The sequence below is a fragment of the Salvelinus sp. IW2-2015 genome, linkage group LG17 (assembly GCF_002910315.2).
Source record: "Salvelinus sp. IW2-2015 linkage group LG17, ASM291031v2, whole genome shotgun sequence".
In the NCBI taxonomy this organism is placed as follows: Eukaryota; Metazoa; Chordata; class Actinopteri; order Salmoniformes; family Salmonidae; genus Salvelinus; species Salvelinus sp. IW2-2015.
In genome coordinates this window covers 15,527,362-15,548,316 of record NC_036857.1, presented here as the reverse complement: position 1 = coordinate 15,548,316, position 20,955 = coordinate 15,527,362, and the positions used below count along the sequence as shown (strand labels likewise).

General features: G+C 43.1%; 1 protein-coding gene across 1 annotated transcript in view; it reads left to right on the top strand.

The window, feature by feature from the left end:
• Window positions 1-5,045: 5,045 nt before the first annotated feature.
• The window catches only part of LOC111976898 (probable G-protein coupled receptor 173), a 19,135-nt gene continuing 3,225 nt past the window's right edge, over window positions 5,046-20,955 (top strand). Inside the window, exons 1-2 of the mRNA XM_024006047.2 lie at window positions 5,046-6,109; window positions 17,286-18,504. Coding sequence (XP_023861815.2) covers window positions 17,516-18,504 — 989 coding nt within the window. The 5' untranslated portion in view covers window positions 5,046-6,109; window positions 17,286-17,515. The remainder of the gene's footprint in view (window positions 6,110-17,285; window positions 18,505-20,955) is intronic.

Genomic DNA, 20,955 nt, shown 5'->3' with positions numbered 1-20,955 from the left:
CTATTTTAAACTGTCTTTTATGCTCATCTTTATCAAGAGTGCCAATAATTTGGGATGTGACTGTAACTGTAACTGGGACAGGTTTGACACAAATAGGGCTTGCATGATTTAAGTGACTTACCCTACCCTCAATMGTCTGAAACACAACCTATTTCATTCCAAACAAATCCTTCAAGCCACAATGGCTATAAGGGCTCAGGGCCAGACCCAGATGCAGACACGGGAGGCAGATGGTTTGAGTGTTTGATATTTATTAGTTCCAAAAGGGGCGGCAAGAGAATGGTCGTGGACAGGCAAAAGGTCAAAACCAGATCAGAGTCCAGGAGGTACAGAGTGGCAGGCAGGCTCGAGGTCAGGGCAGGCAGGCGGGTACAGAGTCCAGAAAACAGGCAAGGGTCAAAACCGGGAAGACTAGTAAAAGAAAGAATAGCACGCTGGTTGACTTGAAACAGACAAGATGAACTGGCACAGAGAGACAGGAAACACAGGGATAAATACACTGGGGAAAATAAGCGACACCTGGAGGGGGTGGAGACAATCACAAGGACAGGTAAAACAGATCAGGGCGTGACAATGGCAGTGTACAGAAAGAGTTTGTGTTGTGATACTGTTGATTAGCTAGGCTAGGGGTTAGGGTTAAGGTTAGGGTTTAGTTTAGAGTTAGGTTAAAGGGTTAGGGTTAGGGGAAGGGTTAACCAAAAAAGGGTTAAGGTTTGGGTTAGAGGGAGGGTTAGCTAAAATGCTAAGTAGTTGCAAAGTAGCTAAAAAGTAGTATGCAGTTGAAAAGTTGCTTATTAGCTAAAATTCTAAAGTTGTCTGTGATGAGAATCAAACTCACAACCTTCGGAATGCTAGACATTTGTGTTACTTAACATGCTAAGTAGTTGCAAAGTAGCAAAAAATTAGTAAGTGTGCTAATTAGCTTAAATGCTAAAGTTATGAGAACTTTCAACCTTTGGTTTGCTAGACATTCGCATTATACACCCACCCATCCACGCTGACCAACCACTTTCATTTTTGCCTTAAGTAACCATCTGTCTTATATAACCATACCAAATGTAACATATTTTACTAATTTGAGTGTCCCGGATTTACATTTACTATGTTATGTCTAGTCTATGAGACCACGTTACGGGACACCATGACCCTGAGGGGCCTCACTCTCTGCAGTGCTATCTGCAGGCTCTAAACCCTGCATCTAGCCTACAATTACCCAGCACTGTCTCCAAACCACATCCCTAAATAACTTTCCAGAGTACTCTCCTAACTCCTTTTACCCATTTAACTCTTGGACTGGCTATGAGGAGTAGGATTTATCATGTGTACCAAGACACATTCGCCTGAAACTTGTATTCTCGTGTGAATGTAAAACACAGCTGAGGGAAAACAATGAAATTAACCTCATTCTGCGGTGGAACAGAGAAAGGACACAGATTGTTCCGTCTTTTACCACACATTCTGACATTCCTGACCACACATACTGTATTGATACTTGCTTACAAGGCATTCGAAAAGTACTTTTTTGTGAATTTGCATCCTTACCTCCTACATATTAATTTGAAAGTGATTCATAATGAAATGAATATGTCTCTGATTCAACTTTTCCTCTTTCCTCGCGTGAGAGGAGTGGTGGTGAAAGTAGGCAGTTGTTGACCTCAAGTGTGTCATAATCGTGACTTGCTGAAGGTTACATTTTCATTGTGACGTACAGTAGTATATGCTCAAAACAGTAAAAGCATGAAAAGTTCACTAGAATGAAGGCCAGACGTAGGTTTATATTGAATGAGAATATAAGCTACTGCAAGAAGTTGTGCAATGTTTACCATTGGGTAGTAGACTGATCAGTATCATTTTAGAATTAAACAGTTTATGAAAATATCAATGTTACAACTGATGACATCAAAATGTGTATTTCTTATGAGAAATTTAATTTCTTGCTGTTGTTGTGTCTACTTTACTTCTTCTTTTATTCTGTAATAAAGATGATGATCATCATTATCATTAATACCACCATCACCACCAAATATTGTTAGCATGGCATTTTACAGAGGAAACATTAACATAACCAACGAAAAATAGTCCATTACGCAACGGGGAAGCCCACGCGAGGTAAAGTACGACGTTCTAAGCAGGTGTAAACACTTTGTTCTGAAAAGTTCTTTTTCAGGTTTTCAAAGGTCATCTATCTAAAATACACCACAGGAAGTTGCAAGGAAGCTGTCTACTTGAGCATCTCAATTTCATTTTCAATACATTCTTATTAAACATTACCCTTATTAGATAACAACTGAATACAGGCCTTGACAAAAACCTATGTGGGGCTAGTTTTTCATAACTGTTATTTAATTAATGCCCTGGTGTGTTTTTCAAATTTTTAGGATATAATTTGGAAATTCTGTAACAGTAACTGTATGATAGTAGGCCTATTTTCATTCATCATCACAAATCTATTTGTTAAAAACCAATAGTTTAATCTGCTAACTGAAGCAACAAAATACACTGAAAATTACAGAAATATATCCATTGATATCATATGACTTTGACTGAATACAGATTGACCAAATGTTTTGTCCTAAAACTTATTTCAGAACTCATTAGCCTTGGTGTATTAATAACTTGTCATTGAAAATAGTCTCATCAAATTTCAAGGTCGCCTTTTCTATTACTATTTTATGACAATGGCCAACATACAGTATTAGTAATTTAGTACAGAGTTATATAGAGTTAGATAATGACTTTACTTGGTAATATTCATATGTGGTTCATCATGTACAGAGCTAACATTGACGTTGATTAATGCAGATGGAATTGAGATGTTTTAGTTCCAGTACCACCGTATACAGTATAACAACGTTGAGGTCATTTGATTTAATTCTAACTAACCAATGGTAAACATTACACAACAGTATTTTATATTCTCATTCAATATAAACCTAAGTCTGGCCCCCATTCTAGGGAAATACCCGTCAGTTTCACAGACCATTCAGACAACACTGTTGTCATGCCAACAGATGAACCATAAACATGTGAGTACAAGGCTATTGAGAGAGATGAACCATCTCTGTTAAAGGGAAAGTTCACCCAAATTACAGATTTAAGTAATTGTATTAATAAAGTATTCTAAAGACATACAGAATCTGCAATCCATAGTTTTGCTATGCTTACTACTATATTCTCATCTTAATATTAGTACCATAAAATATAAAACAATGGGGGTTGATAAGCCCTGTTCTTCCAGATATATTGAGTCCTAGACTCCCCAGATCATTAGCCTACACATCGAAGACTGCAGGTTCAAAGACTACTCCATATGATATTCAGCTCTTTTTTTATGGTCTGTCGAGAAAGATAGGAACAGTTGTCCAGGAATCATGACCAGTAGGGACAGGCTACAGTTCACTTTGCCTYCCAGCCAAGATCTTACCTGGGACCAGGCTTCCCGGTTGGCGGATGCACACTATATGCCTCGTTTGCCATACACACAACGGCAAGAAGTTCCTAGAAGTCCATTACTATGTCATATTCACCATTTACTTTGACATTGACCTTGGCTGAACAAGCTTATACTAGGACCCAAATTAAATTGAAAAAAGACAGTTTTACATTCTTCCCCGGCCCCACAGAATGAAGAAAAACCTCCAATGGATTGTTGCTATGATTTTTGGGAGAGTTACTCTGTGTCCGGCTCTCTTTCCTAAATATTTCCCTTTGTCAGGAGATGCCATCTGGTCCCCTAGCTTCCAGCGGTTTAGACAGCTGTCGAGGCAGGCATGACGGCACTCGGCACAGTGTTGTGTCATGCCGAGACAAAACACCTTTTAACCAGGGATTTAGAGCAGGATTAAATGATTGGGCACCAAGAGCCTTACAAGGGAAGTGACTTACATCACCGCTTTTTATGTCAATATCAACATCACCTGGTGAAGCCATGTGGTCTGATGCCTCCACAATGCAGTCTGACCTTCACTAATACTATGGAAGTATTTGTAGAGATGATGATAGTGATGATGGTGATAATAATGATGATAAGGATGAGGATGGGGTTGAGGATGATGATTATGATTATAATGACGATGATGATGATGATTATTATGATGATGAGGATGATTCAAGTAAAAAAAAAAAAGAATCTAAACAGAAAGTCATCTAAACTAAAGCCAGATGAGAAATAACAGTGCACCTGACTTTTTCTTTAGCTCTCTAGAGTGGCAGCTGTTGCTTCAGTCTGACCCTTGATATATAGTGAGCTCCAAAAGTATTGTGACAGTGACACATTTGTTGTTGTTTTGGCTTTGTACTCCAACACTTTGGATTTGAAATGATACAATGGCTATGATAAATAATGCATTGTGTCATTTTGGAGTCACTTTTATTGTAAATAAGAATAGAATATGTTTCTAAACATTATTTACCATTCATTTCTTTTGGGCACAAAATATAAACAAAACAAACAGCAAATGCATTCAACAAATATGTAGAGTCGCAAGCTTGATGTAGTCATTGCGTGCTATGAAAATGGGACCAAATACTTAACTTTTCGCTACTTTAATACACATATAAGGGAATTTGTCCGAATACTTTTGGTTCCTTAAAATGGGGGGCCAATGTACAAAAAGTGCTGTAATTTCTAAACGGTTCACCAATATGGATGAAAATACCCTCAAATTAAAGCTGACAGTCTGCACTTTAACCTCATATAATTTCAAATCCAATTGTCACTGTCCCAATACTTTTGGAGCTCACTGTATAAACAATCTATATTTACATATAAATATACTTTGCTATCACATGATCAGGTCAAGTAATACTTTATTATAGGGCCTACCACCATGATGGGAAAGCAACAACATTAAAAACAATAGCCTACAGCAGTTGAAATATATGCTTTGTTAAAAAAAAAAAGGGCACAGTAACTTCAAACTGTCACATCATGAAGAGGGGAGATACTATTTCCAATATCCTTTCCATGTAGTGAAGTTATGTGACTGATTGTGTATCACACGGATTCTTTTTTTCTCTAGAACACCGTACCACGCGCCTGTCCTATTCCGAAAGATCCCGAATCTTACATCGCTAATTCCGAAGGGAGCCGAGGAAAACCCGAGGTTCCGCGCATAGACGAGAGCCGCTGTTTCCAATTCACCATTGCTAACAGCCATTTCATTTAGGTCATTTCTAGTTTTCATTATTTATACAATGACTGAGGATGGATTCCGAACGACTTGACATGTCCGTGAAAGACCTGGGATTTGGGATTTATCACCGCAAACAATGAATCGTTTTTTCAATCCCATCAAAGACCAAACCAGACGGGTGCATTTTTAAATATATAGGGCGCCTACAGTGTACATATTTTCAAAAAGGATGACTGCACTCTGAACGGAGTCCGCATATTGGCCTACAGTTGAATATGGAAGAGGATGGGTTATCACTGAAAATATAAAATCACAAGAGACTAGAATGGTCGAAAAAAGGCGTCTCTTTTTTTGATGGAGAATCCAACAAGCAGAGCAAGCCCCACAATAAAAGCGTGATGTTCTGTAATATGACCACCGTTATTTTCAAAATTGAGATGCGTTTACCAGTGATAGGATCCAGTTGATGACATTCACCGAGAAATAAGTATTTGAAAACAGAAAAGATTGTCAGAATTGGAATTTACCCATTTGTTCTATTCTGTCAGTGTGATGGGAATTTATTGCTGAACATTGGGAGAGCTTTATGGAAAACCCGAAGACATGACATGCACACGAAAAAAGAGGAAACGATCCTTTTTGTTCTTTAAAACCTGTGTTTATTTAAGAAGTCTGCAACAGGCTTAATTGACGGGGGAGCCTTGCAAAAGTAAAAGTATATGTGCATTAAGATCTGATTCTACTGAGGTGACAATACCCTGTATAAATGATGTTTTCAGTCATTTAATTGTGAAGGATGTCGACATTCATTGTGGATTATATTTGGAATTTATGCTCGTTTTGTTGACCCCTCTATGCCATTTACTGTTGCTTTACCATGATCTTTGAATCATTTTATATTTAATGTGGACTGCAACAAGCGGCCTAGAATAAAATCCTAAACCTTTGTCTCGAGGACAAGCATAATAAATAAGGTAAGATTTCCTTTCACCTTCCTATGTCATTTTTTTTGTTTCGGTGTTTTTGTTATTACTCMTAGGCCCCACGTAGCCTTATGTTTTCCCTCAGGTACCTGGTTAATTCGTTAACGTGTGTGAAACCCATTTTTGGGGCTACAACATAGCCTATTTCTGTTATGATTCATGCAGCCCCATGACGCATGCCATAAACAAACTGTACATGTAGGCCCTTAATATCTTCTGGTTATTATAGTCGACACACACCACTGCAGATTTAAGTGCCATTTGTGTGATCTATGCCCTATGCTAAATTACAACGGGGAACCGCATTATGGACACGAGGCTATATCAATCGGTAGCTATATTATTCACTGGTCAAATTTCCGTTATGACAGCATCGATACAGGTCTACCCATTTGCGAATGCGATGCAACTGGGGTGTTGGGGTCTCGTCATCAGCCCTCGTTGATGAATTATTATCAACATCATCTGTTCATGAATTGTGAAAGGATTGGATCAAGTTGAATGCTTCAAATGACCCAGTCTACCATAGGCTCTAGGCCTATTCGCAATTGTTCATGCATTTACTTAACTTCAAACATGACGCGTCAAGCCCACCTCTAAACCTATTGTATTTTCCCTAGCCCCGGATGTGTTTATTCATATTCTAATACCGTTGTTTATAATTGCATTCGGTCGGTGATGAACAGTGTCAGAGTGATTCCGGCTCCTTTGGTTGGTGAATTCCGCGTCGCCTCCTCCCACCGCGACCATGGCAGCAGTACTCTATTGCTGTTGCTATCCAGTTCTTGACAATGGCTCAGCTACCACCAACCCACTCCAATTTCTCCAGGCCCCTCCCTTCATGATCTATAGCCTTTCGGTATACCTGTGAAGCTCTTATAYCCCTATAGCCAGTATATTAATTTTGCAATCAAAATTATATAGGCCTACACATGATGATGTAATCTTACCTCATCAATATCTTTGTTTTTCCCCATCGTTTGAACTCCTTTTCCACTCACATCTTTCTGTATATTAATAATCTATTCTTCATATGCCTATTTMTCTTATACCTTTTTGGCCTCCAGGCATAAGCAACATAAGCAGCAAAATGAGTAGAATTTTTTTTTAATATGCCATATTGAAATTGGTTTAAAGGTACACTACTGGTCAAATGTTTTAGAACACCTATTCATTCAAGGGGTTTTCTTTATTTGTACTATTTTCTACATTGTAGAATAATAGTGAAGACATCAAAACTATGAAATAACATATATGGAATCATGTAGTAACCAAAAAAGGGTTAAACAAATGAAAATATATTTTATATTTGGGATTCTTCAAATAGCCACCCTTTGCCTTGATGACAGCTTTGCACAATCTTGGCATTCTCTCAATCAGCTTCTCTCAATCAGGAATGCTTTTCCAACAGTCTTGAAGGAGCTCCCACATATGCTGAGCAATTGGGTTGAGGTCTGGTGATTGTGGAGGCCAGGTCATCTGATGCAGCACTCCATCACTCTCCTTCTTGGTAAAAGAGCCCTTACACATCCTGGAGGTGTGTTGGGTCATTTTCCTATTTAAAAACAAATGATAGTCCCACTAAGCACAAACCAGATGGGATGGTGTATCGATGCAGAATGCTGTGATAGCCATGCTGGTTAAGTGTGCCTTGAATTCTAAATAAATCACAGACAGTGTCACCAGCAAAGCACCCCCACACCATAACACCTCCTCCTCCATGCTTTACAGTGTGAAATACCAATGCCGAGACCATCCGGTTGGAAMTAAAAATCTCAAATTTGGACTCCAGACTAAAGGACAAATTTCCATTGGTCTAATATCTATTGCTCGTGTTTCTTGGCCCAAGCAAGCCTCTTCTTCTTATTGATGTCCTTTAGTTGTGGTTTCTTTGCAGCAATTCGACCATGAATGCTTGATTCCCTCAGTCTCCTCTGAACAGTTGATGTTGAGATGTGTCTGTTACTTGAACTCTGTGAAGCATTATTTGGGCTGCAATTTCTGAGGCTGGTAACTCAAATTAACTTATTCTCTGCAGCAGAGGTAACTCTGGGTCTTCCATTCCTTTGGCGGTCCTCATGAGAGCCAGTTTCATCATAGCGCTTGATGGTTTTTGCGACTGCACTTGAAGAAACTTTCAAAGTTCTTGAAATGTTCCAGATTGACTGACCTTCATGTCTTAAAGTAATGATGGACTGTCATTTCTCTTTGCTTATTTGAGCTGTTCTTGCCATAATATGGACTTGGTCTTTTACCAAATAGGTATATCTTCTGTATACTCCTCCTACCTTGTCACAACACAACTGGATTGGCTCAAATGCATTAAGAAGGAAAGAAATTCCATAAATGAACTTTTAAGAAGGCACACCTGTTAATTGAAATGCATTCCAGGTGACTACCTCATGAAGTTGGTTGAGAGAATGCCAAGAGTGTGCAAAGCTGTCATCAAGGCAAAGGGTGGCTATTTGAAGAATCTCAAATATAAAATATATTTTGATTTGTTTAACACTTTTTTTGTTTACTACATGATTCCATATGTGTTATTTAATAGTGTTGATATCTTCACTATTATTCTACAATAGTAAATAGTAAAAAATAGTAAAATTAAAGAAAAACCCTTGAATGAGAGGTGTTCGAAAACTTTTGACCAGTAGTGTACATTTATGTATTTCAGCTCTTATTCATTAATATAAGCATTATTATTCAATAATATGGGTTTTATTTTTAAATGAAGGAGAACTGGGCTCATCAGGGACCACTGGGTTATTATGAGTAACTGTGTTAGCACTTTATAATACCTTTAATTAGAACGCCATCATAAATACTCAGGTATGCTTATAAATGTTTTAGAAATTATTCAAAATGTATATAATAATTTTACTCTACATATAATGAATTGTTTACTAAGACATTTTCTGAAGTGTTATCATAGACTTTGAGAACTAACTATGGGTGCACTTATAACTGAAAACAGTTTATTATGTGATACCTTCATTGGCTTTCTCATATGGTATGCACTCCCCAGAAAAAACGAAACAATAGCTATTCTCCATCTGAAACTATCAATGCCCCCACCATTCATCACAATAGTTCATATAGTCTTACAGACAGACAGACAGACAGACAGACAGACAGACAGACAGACAGGCAGACACGACAGACACGACAGACACGACAGACACGACACACACACACACACACACACACACACACACACACACACACACACACACACACACACACACACACACACACACACACACACACAGAGAGAATAACACAGAACAAGGCAGAATGGTCCTGTAGCCTAGCAACAAGCTGCTGTAATTACTGTGACAGAAATACATTAGTATGCCTGCGGTGAAACAATGGTTCTAAGCCCTTCTCTCTCCTGTAGGACTCACATACTCCATAATCATCACCTGTACATTCCCCCGATCACTTCCGAAGGTTTCATCAATACAAATGATGGTGGTGGAGGGGTCAATACCGATTGACTCCCATCACACACACACACCCACTCATACACAAGAGAGCATGCACAGACACCTACACATGCACACCACTGAGCTATCAGACATACTGTACATCTCAAGTGTCACTGTGCAATGCAACCTCTTTTGGAAATGCCCGGTCAGTGGTCCCCAAAGTGACTGCACCAATGAGGCTTCATCAAGCAAATGCCATCTCAACTTCACAAGTGATTTGTTTTCCCCCATCTCCTTCACACACACACAACACACACACACACCACACACACAACACACACACACACACACACACACACCACACACACACACACACCACACAACACACACACACACACCACACACACACACACCCACAACACACACACACAACACACACCAAATATTGTAAGGTTGTTGTAGCCTAGCAACAAGCGAGGTAATTACCGTGACAGACTAGTTGCTGGCATGCCATGTAGCGTGTGGAGGTGGGAGGAAAACAGCTGATAAGATTTGGTGTCTTTTTGAGGGTCTTAAGTCAGGTCTTGGTAAGGAGAAGATGTTCCACAGCATGCTACAGCAGATGCCTATGTGAGCCCTGTTTCACCCCTTGTAGAAACAATTGATTGATTCCATGGGACAAATGATTTGTGTAATTCCGAGGATGATGACTTGAACATCTTCCTCCACTATTATGACATTTGATTCTGTATTACAGGCCTTGAATAATGCTCGAAGATAGGGCCTTTAATACAATGTATTAATGTTGTAAACAACTACAGTCAGAACGTTATTTCGGGGTAAAGGGTGGGGAAGGTGGGACAGACTTGGACATAAAGATGGRAAATTAGTTAAAGGGATAGTTCAGGATACCATTTGTATGTCTCTGCGTCCAGTATGAAGGAAGTTAGAGGTAGTTTTGCGAGCCAATTCTAACTAGCGTTAGGTTAGTGAAAAATAATAATAATTGTATCCACGGGTCCATCTGACTCTGGGGAAGTAGATAAAGGGGTTCATTGTCAAGATCCCGAACTATCCCTTAAAGAGTTAACTGAAATAGAATAACATACCTTATTATTACGATGTACTACATACAGTGGGGTCCAGAATTATTGGATCCCTTGATAACGATGAGCAAAAAATACTGTATAAAATAAATAATTCAAATACTGGGCTAAATTGTATGCTCATTTGTTAAACAAGTAATGCAAAAAATATATAAAAAAGATATGGGTCAAAATTATTGGATCCCCTGTTTTCAATACTCCAGAACCATTTGCATTTTAGTCTTTCTTTTTTTTTAGCAGACGCTCTTATCCAGAGCAACTTACGGTTAGTGCATTCATCTCAAACTAGCTGAGACATAAGGCAGATGTATTATTTAAGATACTCTTTGAAGAGGTAGGTTTTCAGACATTTTCGTAAGATGGGCATGGACAGTGCTGTCCTAGCATCAGGGGAAAGCTGGTTCCACCATTGGGGTGCCAGACCAGAGGAGAGCTTTGACCACTGCTCCCGTAGGGGTGGGACAACCAAGAGACCAGAGGTGGCAGAACAGAGCGCTCAGGTTTGGATGTAGGGTTTGAGCATAGCCTGAAGTTAGAGCAGGGCAGTTCCCTTTGCTGCTCCATAGGCAGGTACTATGGTCTTGTAGTGGATGCCCGCTTCGACTGGAAGCCAGTGGAGTGTATGGAGGAGTGAAGTGAAGAGAGAACTTGGGAGGTTGAACACTAGATGGGCTGCAGTGTTCTGGATAAGTTGTAGGTGTTTGATGGCACACGCGGGGAGTCCAGCAAGCAGAGAGTTGCAGTAGTCCAGAAGGGATATGACGAGTGACTGGATTAGGACCTGCGCCTCTTCCTGTGTGAGGAAAAGTCGTACTCTACGGATGTTGTAGAGCATGAACCTGCAGGAGAGAGTCACTGCTTTGATGTTTGCAGAGAACGACAGGGTGTTGTCAAGGGTCACACCAAGGTCTTTTGCATTCTGGGAGGGGGACACAGTAGAGTTTTCAAACGTGATGGAGAGGTCTTGGGAGGAAGAGTAGCTCCGTCTTGTTGAGGTTGAGCTTGAGGTGGCGGGCTGACATACACGCTGAGATATCTGCCAGGCACGCAGAGATGCATGTTGCCACCTGGGTGTCAGAAGGGGGGAATGAGAAAAGCAGTTGAGTGTCATCCGCATAGCAATGATAGAAGAGACCATGAGAGGATATGACAGAGCCGAGTGACTTGGTGTATGGAGAAAAGAGGAGAGGACCTAGAACTGAGCCCTGGGGGGCACCAGTAGTGAGAGCACATGGTGCAGACACAGATCCTCTCTGCGCCACCTGGTAAGAGCACATGCCAAGCAGGATGCAATCCAGGAGTGTGCAGAGCATAAGACGCACAATCCTGAGAGGGTGGAGAGGAGGGTCTGGTTATTCACAGTGTCGAAGGCAGCAGATAGATCGAGGAGGATGAGAACAGCAGAGAGAGAGAGTCAGCTTTGGCACAGAGAAGAGCAGTCTCAGTTGAGTGACCCGTCTTGAAGTCTGACTGATTAGTGTCAAGAAGATTGTTCTGAGAGAGATAACGAGAGAGTTGGTCAGAGAAAGCACGCTCAAGTGTTTAGGAAAGAAAAGAATGAAGGGATACTGATCAGAGGGGTTGAGTGCTGGTTTCTTGAGGAGGAGAGATACTCTGGCCCTCTTGAAGTCAGAGGGGACGCAGCCAGTGGTCAGGGATGAGTTGATGAGGGAGGAATGGGAGAAGGTCTCCAGAGATGGTCTGGAGAAGGGAAGAGGGAATGACTGTCGAGTGGGCATGTTGTTGGGCAGCTGGATTTCAGCGGGATTTCAGCTGGAGAGAGGGAAGAAAGAGGTCAAGGCGTAGGGGAGTTCTGTGTGAGTGGGACCAGTGGACTCAGTATGCTGAGTGAATGAGGAGTGGTAGTCATCAACCTTTTTATCAAGAGAGGAAGGAGAGAGAGGAGGTGGAGGATTAAAGAGGAAGGAGAAGGTGGAAAAGAGTTTCCCAGGGTTGGAGGCAGAGGCTTGGAATTAAGAGTGATAGAAAGTGGCTTTAGCAGAGGATACAGAAGAGAAGGTAAAGAGGAGGGAGTGGAAGGATGATAGGTTCTCCGGAAGTTTAGTTTTCCTCCATTTTTGCCTAGCTGCTCAGCACCCTCCCCCTGCGAGGATAAAGTCACTGAGCCTTTTTCTAAAATGTTTATGWGATTGGAGAACACATTGGGAGGGACCTTAGGCCATTCCAAGTCAAAAATCTGGTTGCCTCTGCCCAGAGGCCGCAAGTGGATCTTCTAGCAAGACAACAACCACAAGCGCACACCAAAATCCACAAAGAAATTGTTAATTTACCACAAAATCAACATTTTGCAATGGCCATCTCAGTTTCCAGAATTGAACACCATTGAAAATGTGTTGTTTGAATTGAAGAGGGCAGTCCATAAGCACAGATGAAGGATATCTAGGACCTGGAAAGATTCTGAATGGAGGAATGGTCAAGATCCCTCCCAATGTGTTCTTTAATTTCATAAAACATTTTAGAAAAAGGCTCAGTGTCATTATCCTCGCAGGGGGAGGGTGCTGGAGTATTGAAAACAGATGATCCAATCATTTTGATCAATATCTTTTTTATATTTTTTATTACTTGTTGAACAAAACCTCTTTCTCTGAGCAATAGTATTAGTATAAAATAATATACTGTAATTGTTCTATTTTTTGGTAGCATACAATATAGCTCAGTATTTGTATTATTAATTTTATACAGTCTTTTGTCCTCATCTGTCACGCCCTGACCATAGAGAGCCTTGTTATTCTCTATTTTGATTAGGTCGGGGTGTGACTAGGGGGGGGGGGTGTTCCTATCTAGGTGTTTTGATTTCTATGTTGGCCTGGTATGGTTCCCAATCAAAGGCAGCTGTTTATCGTTGTCTCTGATTGGGGATCATATTTAGGCAGCCATTTCCCCACTGGTTTTTGTGGGATCTTGCTTTCATGTTGATGCCTGTGAGCTCTACAGTACGTCACGTTTCGTTGCTCTTTATTGTTTTTGTGAGTTTCAATTAATAAACATGTGGAACTCTACGTACGCTGCGCCTTGGTCCGAGTATGATTACCACGACGATCGTGACAGAAGATCCCACCACAACAGGACCAAGCAGCGTGCCCGGGAAGAGAAGGTATCCTGGGCTTGGGAGGAATTAAAGGAGGAGAAGACATCCTGGACTTGGGAGGAAATTATGGCTGGAGACGAAAGCCTTCCGTGGAAGCAGACGCAGGGAGAGAAGGGAGGACAGCGACGACGCCGGGGTTCGCGGCCACAGAGTAAGCCCAAAAGACAGCCCCCCCAAAATATTTGGGGGGTGGGCACACGGGGTGGTCGGCGGAGCCGAGGAATGAGCCAGAGACCGTCAGGGAGTCGAAGGAGGAACTCGACGAAAGATTCCGGAGAGAGGTGGTGGCGATGAGAGTGCTGCAGAGCGGGCGTGCTGAGGAGCGTGACACCAGTCCGGTGTCATCTGCATCAGTTTCACGCATCTGGCCTCCAGTGCGCCTCCCCAGTCCGGTACGTCCTGTGTCTCCTCCACGCCCTCGCCCTGAAGTGTGGGTCACCGTTCCGGTACGATTTGTGCCAGTTCTACACACCAGGTCTCCAGTGCGCATACACAGCCCAGTACGTCCTGTGCCAGCTCCCCGCACTCGCCGTGCGAAGTGTGTCATTGTTCCGGTACAATTTGTGCCGGTTCTACGCACCAGGTCTCCAGTGCGCCTCCACAGCCCAGTATGTCCTGTACCTGCTCCTCGCACTCTCCCTGAAGTGCGTGTCCCTTGTCCGGTACGTCCTGTGCCTGCTACTCGCACTCTCCCTGAAGTGCGTGTCCCCAGTCCGGTACGTCCTGTGCCTGCTCCTCGCACTCTCCCTTAAGTGTGTGTCCCCAGTCCGGTACGTCCTGTGCCTGCTCCTCGCACTCTCCCTCAAGTACGCCTTCCCAGTCAGGTACGTCCTGTGCCTGCTCCCCGCACTCGCCCTGAAGTGTGTGTCACCAGTCTGGTGCCACCTGTGCCGGCCCCACGCATCAGGCCTCCAGTGCCGCCTACCCAGTTCCAAGAGCGGCAGGGCGACGGTCCCCAGGTCCAGAGCGTCATGAACGACGGGTCCCCAGTCCAAGAGCCGTTCAGCGCGACGGTCCCAGTCCAGGAGCTTCAGGCGACGGTCCCCAGTTCCAGAGGCTCAGGCGGGACGGTCCCCAGTCCAGAAAGCTTTCAGGCGGACGGTCCCCCTAGCTCCAGACTTCAGCGGACGCAATTCCCAGTCCAGAGCTTCCGGCGACGGTGTCACAGTCGGAGTGCCGGCCACGTTTCACAGTCCGCGAACCTCCTGCAACGGTCCAGTTCCAGAACCTCCTGTGACGGTCCACGGTCCGGAACCTCTTGCGTGCCGTCCAATGCGTCCAGAACCTCCAGCTCCAGGCAGGAGCCTTCCTCTGTGCCGATGCCCAGTCCGAGCACGGCGTCCAGCTCAGCTCCAGGGCAGGAGCCTCCTCTTCACCGATGTCCAGTCCAGGCACGGCGTCCAGTCCACCCAAGGCCGGAGCCTTCCTCTATGCCGGTGCCCAGTCCTGGCACGGCGTCCGGTCCGCTCCCATGGCAGGAGCCTTCCTCTGCCGCGATGTCCAGTCCAGGCACGCGGGGGCAAGACCGCACGGAGCAGCACCGAACTAGTCACCCCCCCCCCCTACCCTCCCGTTTGGTTCAGGTTTTGCGGCCAGATCCGCACCTTTGGGGGGGGGTGGTACTGTCACGCCCTGACCATAGAGAGCCTTGTTGTTCTCTATTTGGTTAGGTCGGGTGTGACTAGGGGAGTGTTCCTATCTAGGTGTTTGATTTCTATGTTGTCTGTATGGTTCCCAATCAGAGCAGCTGTTTATTGTTGTCTCTGATTGGGGATCATATTTAGGCAGCCATTTCCCCACTGGTTTTTGGGATCTTGCTTTCGTGTTGATGCCTGTGAGCTCTACAGTACGTTACGTTTCGTTGCTCTTTATTGTTTTTTAGTGAATTTCAATTAATAAACACGTTGGAAACTCTACGTACGCTGCGCCTTGTTCCGAGTATGATTACCATGACGATCGTGACATCATCTTTAATAAGGGATCGTTAGCTGACATGGTCTAGTTGATCTGGAGATTTCTAAAATAGTTATAAATAGCTCTCCTAAGACAGGGGTTCCCATACTTTTTCATTCGGGGCCCCCCTTCCAGCATTGGGGAACAATGCTATAGGCACCATCACTGTTCATCACTGTTCAGAGAATTTTGCAGGTTTATGTATTGGGCTGTCTTCGGGTGAAAGAGAGAAGGACCAAAATGCAGCGTGATGATAATCCATATTTTAATTAGGATATTTAAACGACGAACAAAAACAACAAACTGACAGAAGGAACCGAAAACGCTACAGTCCTGAACATGGGAACACAGAACAGATGAACACACGAACAGGAACAATCACCCACAAACAAACAGTGAAAACAGGCTACCTTAATATGGTTCCCAATCAGAGACAATGACAAACACCTGCCTCTGATTGAGAACCATATTAGGCCAAACAACAAACCCAACATAGAAACACAAAACATAGAATGCCCACCCAGCTCACATCCTGACCAACTAAACAAAGACTAAACAAAGTAAATAAGGTCAGGAACGTGACAGTTTAAAGCTTATTTCTTGCAATTCTACACATTTTGTCAGGGTGCAAAGAAAAAATTTCAGTTTTAAAGCAAATATTCTTGCAATTCTATACATTTTGCCATGTCATGTGATATTTGAGTGACAAAAAATTGACAACAGTATATATGGGCTAAAAAAACGTTAGCTGACATGGGCTAGTTGATCTGGACATTTCTGACAAATTATAAACAGCTCTCTAAGGTATGCAATGACTGACATGACAAGAGGAACTGATGATGCACTAGCCAATTTCAAATTGCACCTTGTGCATTCTACCATTACAACTTTTAAGAGTAAGTTGAAAGCCGGCGTGAGTTTGTTTTATTTATTTTGGGGGGGAGGGGGGACCCACAGGCCCCAGAGTTTGGGAACCACTGTGCTAAATGACATAAATCCAAATGTAAAAAATGCTGCTGGAGTATTGAAAACAACTTTGACAAATAATAATTTTGACATATCTTTCTGATTTTTTTGTATTAAATGAGCATACAATTTAGCTCAGTATTTGTATTATTTATTTGATACTGTATTTTTTGCTCATCCTTATCAAGGAATCCAATCATTCTGGAACCCACTGTATGTAAACTGGGGCTACTAGGGCTAATCATCTGCATATAGGTAGTTACACGGTTGGTAGAATGGCTGTGTCTAACACTTCATACTCTTACCTAACTCCATATTGGCCTAGCACGATATTGACAGTTAGGTAATCATTGCATATCATAACCACCACTTCCTGGAGATTATGACATTTTACAAAACAACTGCTGCAGTCCAGCTAGGCCAATGCTGGAATCATAAAAGCATTGTATTTTACTATTAGAAAACCCAAGAGACACACACCTCTCATATTAACCTTATACAGTATACTCCCTGCAAACGCTTACACTGTATTATTCCACACTGATGTCAGACCTGGAWGTCCATCCAAACATTTAATGCTTGCTGTTCTTACTTCCTGTTTACAGGAGCTGAAGCTGTGAGAAGAAGAGGCACGAGAGGTAGAGCTACAGGAAACAAGGGGCTTAGTGAAAAATGGGGCAATGCGGACTGAAGCGCTCCGGTTCCATGTGAGATCAAAAGGAGAGGCAACCACGAGGACGAACGAAAGGGCAGCTGGAGGAGGAGGCGGAGGAGGAGAGGGAGAAGGAGGAGTGGATTTMAGGAGAGAAGTGGGCATAACCTGGGAGACAAAGGGATGGCCAATGGCAACGAGACCAGTGAGGGGCTCGCCGGTCCCCTGGCGGCGGTGGTGGCCACGACGGGAGGGATGGCAGTCGGGGGCCCTTCGTCAGCTGTGTCCACCTACATCAAACTGGTCCTACTGGGGCTAATCATCTGCATCAGCCTGGTGGGGAACCTGGTGGTGTCTCTGCTGGTCCTCAGGGACCGGGCCCTGCACAAGGCCCCCTACTACTTCCTGCTGGACCTGTGCCTGGCCGACACCATCCGCTCGGCCGTCTGCTTCCCCTTCGTGCTGGTGTCCATCAAGAACGGCTCGGCCTGGACCTACAGCGTGCTCAGCTGCAAGGTGGTGGCCTTCATGGCCGTGCTCTTCTGCTTCCATGCCGCCTTCATGTTGTTTTGCATCAGCGTGACGCGCTACATGGCCATCGCCCACCACCGCTTCTACTCCAAGCGCATGACCTTCTGGACGTGCGTGGCGGTGGTGTGCATGGTGTGGACACTGTCGGTGGCCATGGCCTTCCCACCTGTCTTTGATGTGGGCACCTACAAGTTCATCCGCGAGGAGGACCAGTGCATCTTCGAGCACCGCTACTTCAAGGCAAACGACACACTGGGCTTTATGCTGATGCTGGCCGTGCTGATCCTGGCCACGCACGTGGTCTACATGAAACTGCTGCTCTTCGAGTACAAGCACCGCAAGATGAAGCCCGTCCAGATGGTGCCAGCTATTAGCCAAAACTGGACCTTCCATGGGCCTGGCGCCACCGGCCAGGCGGCAGCCAACTGGATCGCAGGCTTTGGTCGGGGCCCCATGCCGCCCACCCTGCTGGGCATCCGGCAGAACTTGCACAACCAGAACCGGCGCCTGTTGGGCATGGAGGAGTTCAAGGCGGAGAAGCAGCTCGGCAGGATGTTCTACGTGATCACCCTGTTGTTCYTGGTGCTGTGGTCACCCTACATAGTGGCCTGCTACTGGCGGGTGTTTGTCAAGGCCTGCACGTGCTCGAAGAGATCACCAAACCAAGCGCCCAAATTCACAACATCTTTTTCATTCCTTGTTTTCACAGATCAATAACAACACCAGCCTCATCCCCTCCCCCTCCCACTGATAAGAGAAGAAACAACAACAAAAATTCTGAAAGAAATCCACAATAATCCAGGAAGGGCTTTTGTTAATTCATTAATTATCCGTTTTGGATTAAAGTTTCCTCTGTCCTTTGCAACAAATTGTACACTCCCTGTTTACAATTGGCAAGTGTTTTTTCTCTAATACCATCCATGTTAAAGTTTTTGACTGGAGCTTTTACTTTAGGTTGCGAAGGGAGAGTTATGCTTCCCACCGAAAGTCATTAATTACACAGTGTTGTGTTTCCCATTAGTTGGAATAATCCCTTGAGTTTATTACTTCAACACATAGAGGCATACAGCTGTCAACTCTTTCTTGCATTGGTTATAAACAAACTTTTTTTTTTTTTTTTTTTTTACAGAGTAAACCATAACCCAGATAATAGAAATAACAATTCAAATTTCTGTTGCTTTTTCATTGTTATTGTTAGTTTGTGTCATTGTTATCGTTGCAGACAACAGTAGACAATTAGAAAACCCCCCAAAAAACGTACAGTTGTACCCACAAAGGGATAGTATCTCGTTCCAAACCTCTCCTTGACATTCACTTAAGATATTACAATCTCTGTGTCCTGGTCTACACTTGGTTAGCATTCTGGTTCAATTCTAAATCATGTTAAGAAAAAACTATGGTTTATATCCTCCGCAATGTGCAAAACCATAAATGGGCAAGTTTTATCCCCCACCCCTCTTCCAAGACCGTCATGTGAAGTGATGATGTCATCAAAAGATAATAACTTTATCCTATCTGAAGATATAAACATTCTGATTTAGCTTTTATGAACATTACTATCAAAACTGTCTTTTTAAAAACAATTTGCAGATTAAAAGAGATTTCCAAGGTGTTCAATCATCTGTAACAATACCACCTGCAGCACAGGAATTTAAAAGAGCACTGAGCATTGGTGTCAATGCATCAATTGGTTTCTGTATAGCTAATGCGTGACATCCAGATTCTCAGTAGTTTTTTGTCCTTGATTGGGGCATGTTTTGTTTAAGTTATCCTCAGGAATCATGGGATAAACACAAATATCACCTAAACATGCACTTCATAATTCTGTCTGACTATTAACACTTCACTATTAGTATCTGCTCATTTCGTTCAACGCTAATGAACACAGATCTCAACTTTTCTCCGCATGGCAGCTCTTGTTAACATCGTGTTTGGTGCCATCTCCCATAGTTCACTGATTTGAGGTGTTCGTTAGACCAAATGAGAATGCTACTTGCACATTTTTGTAACGTATGACCATGCCATAATAAACTCTTGCTGACTTTCCATGATAGCCTTTGTCAGTTTCTACTTTCCGTCGACTTCACTAAATCTTGCATGTTTTCTTTCAAGGGTATTAGTTGTTCAATCATTCAATTACGGCAGATCTCAAGATGGACAATAAATAAACATAATAATTAATCTGAGAAACACCAAATAAACCCCCGTGAGAGTGCCCTGAATATGCTATTTGTACAAAACTCATATTTTGTATGTTTGACTGTGTTGCTGATGCCTTTGATTCAAGCAGTTGAAGAAGCAGTTTCATATTTGTCTCCACATTAAAAGTAAGAATACATACATGCATCTGAGATGGACTCTTTTGTTGTTGGTTCAGTCTCCTATTCTTCTTGTGTGGAGAAGGCCTATTATATTAAAAAAATAACATAAAAATGGCAGTTAGCAGTTTAATGTAACTGATCAAAAAAATTTATCCAAAATCTATAAGCTGGAGTCAAAGGTGTTTTTGGTTTGATAATAAATATGCGGAAGTCATACATTCTTTCTATATAAATTTTAGACCAACAATTGGTTTCATGGTTTCTACACTGCAGCCACCACATGCCTGTTACTGTGTGTAATACTCCCCCAATAAGACTTTAGAAAAACAATTTAAAATCCCAAATGAGCTTGAAATACCTATGCTCTCCTCTGACAAGCAGAAACCCAGATACATCACATGGAGGTGAATGGAATTCTGAAATTTTAACCTCTTCAACAGTTCCAGCTGACACCACCCTTTTAAATCATCTTGCACTGAATCAAAGGCCACAACAACTCAAATGGTCCCTCAGCCAACCAAACAACTCCCAGACATCCTCCACCGACCCCCACCCACCCTCCCCATGGTAACGACCGCCCACCGTCCCCCTCACATGACGCGATAAGGCTCTCGGGGCAGATGAGGTTTAGTCCTACAGCTGGCTGGCAGGTGTGCCAGGAGCCCTTCTTCAGTCCTTGTGAGGAAGAAGCAGACAATGGGTTTCCCCTGCCTGGGCAAAGCTCATCCATACCGGTGGTTGGAGAGGTACCGGTGGCGGTATGGTCAGCCA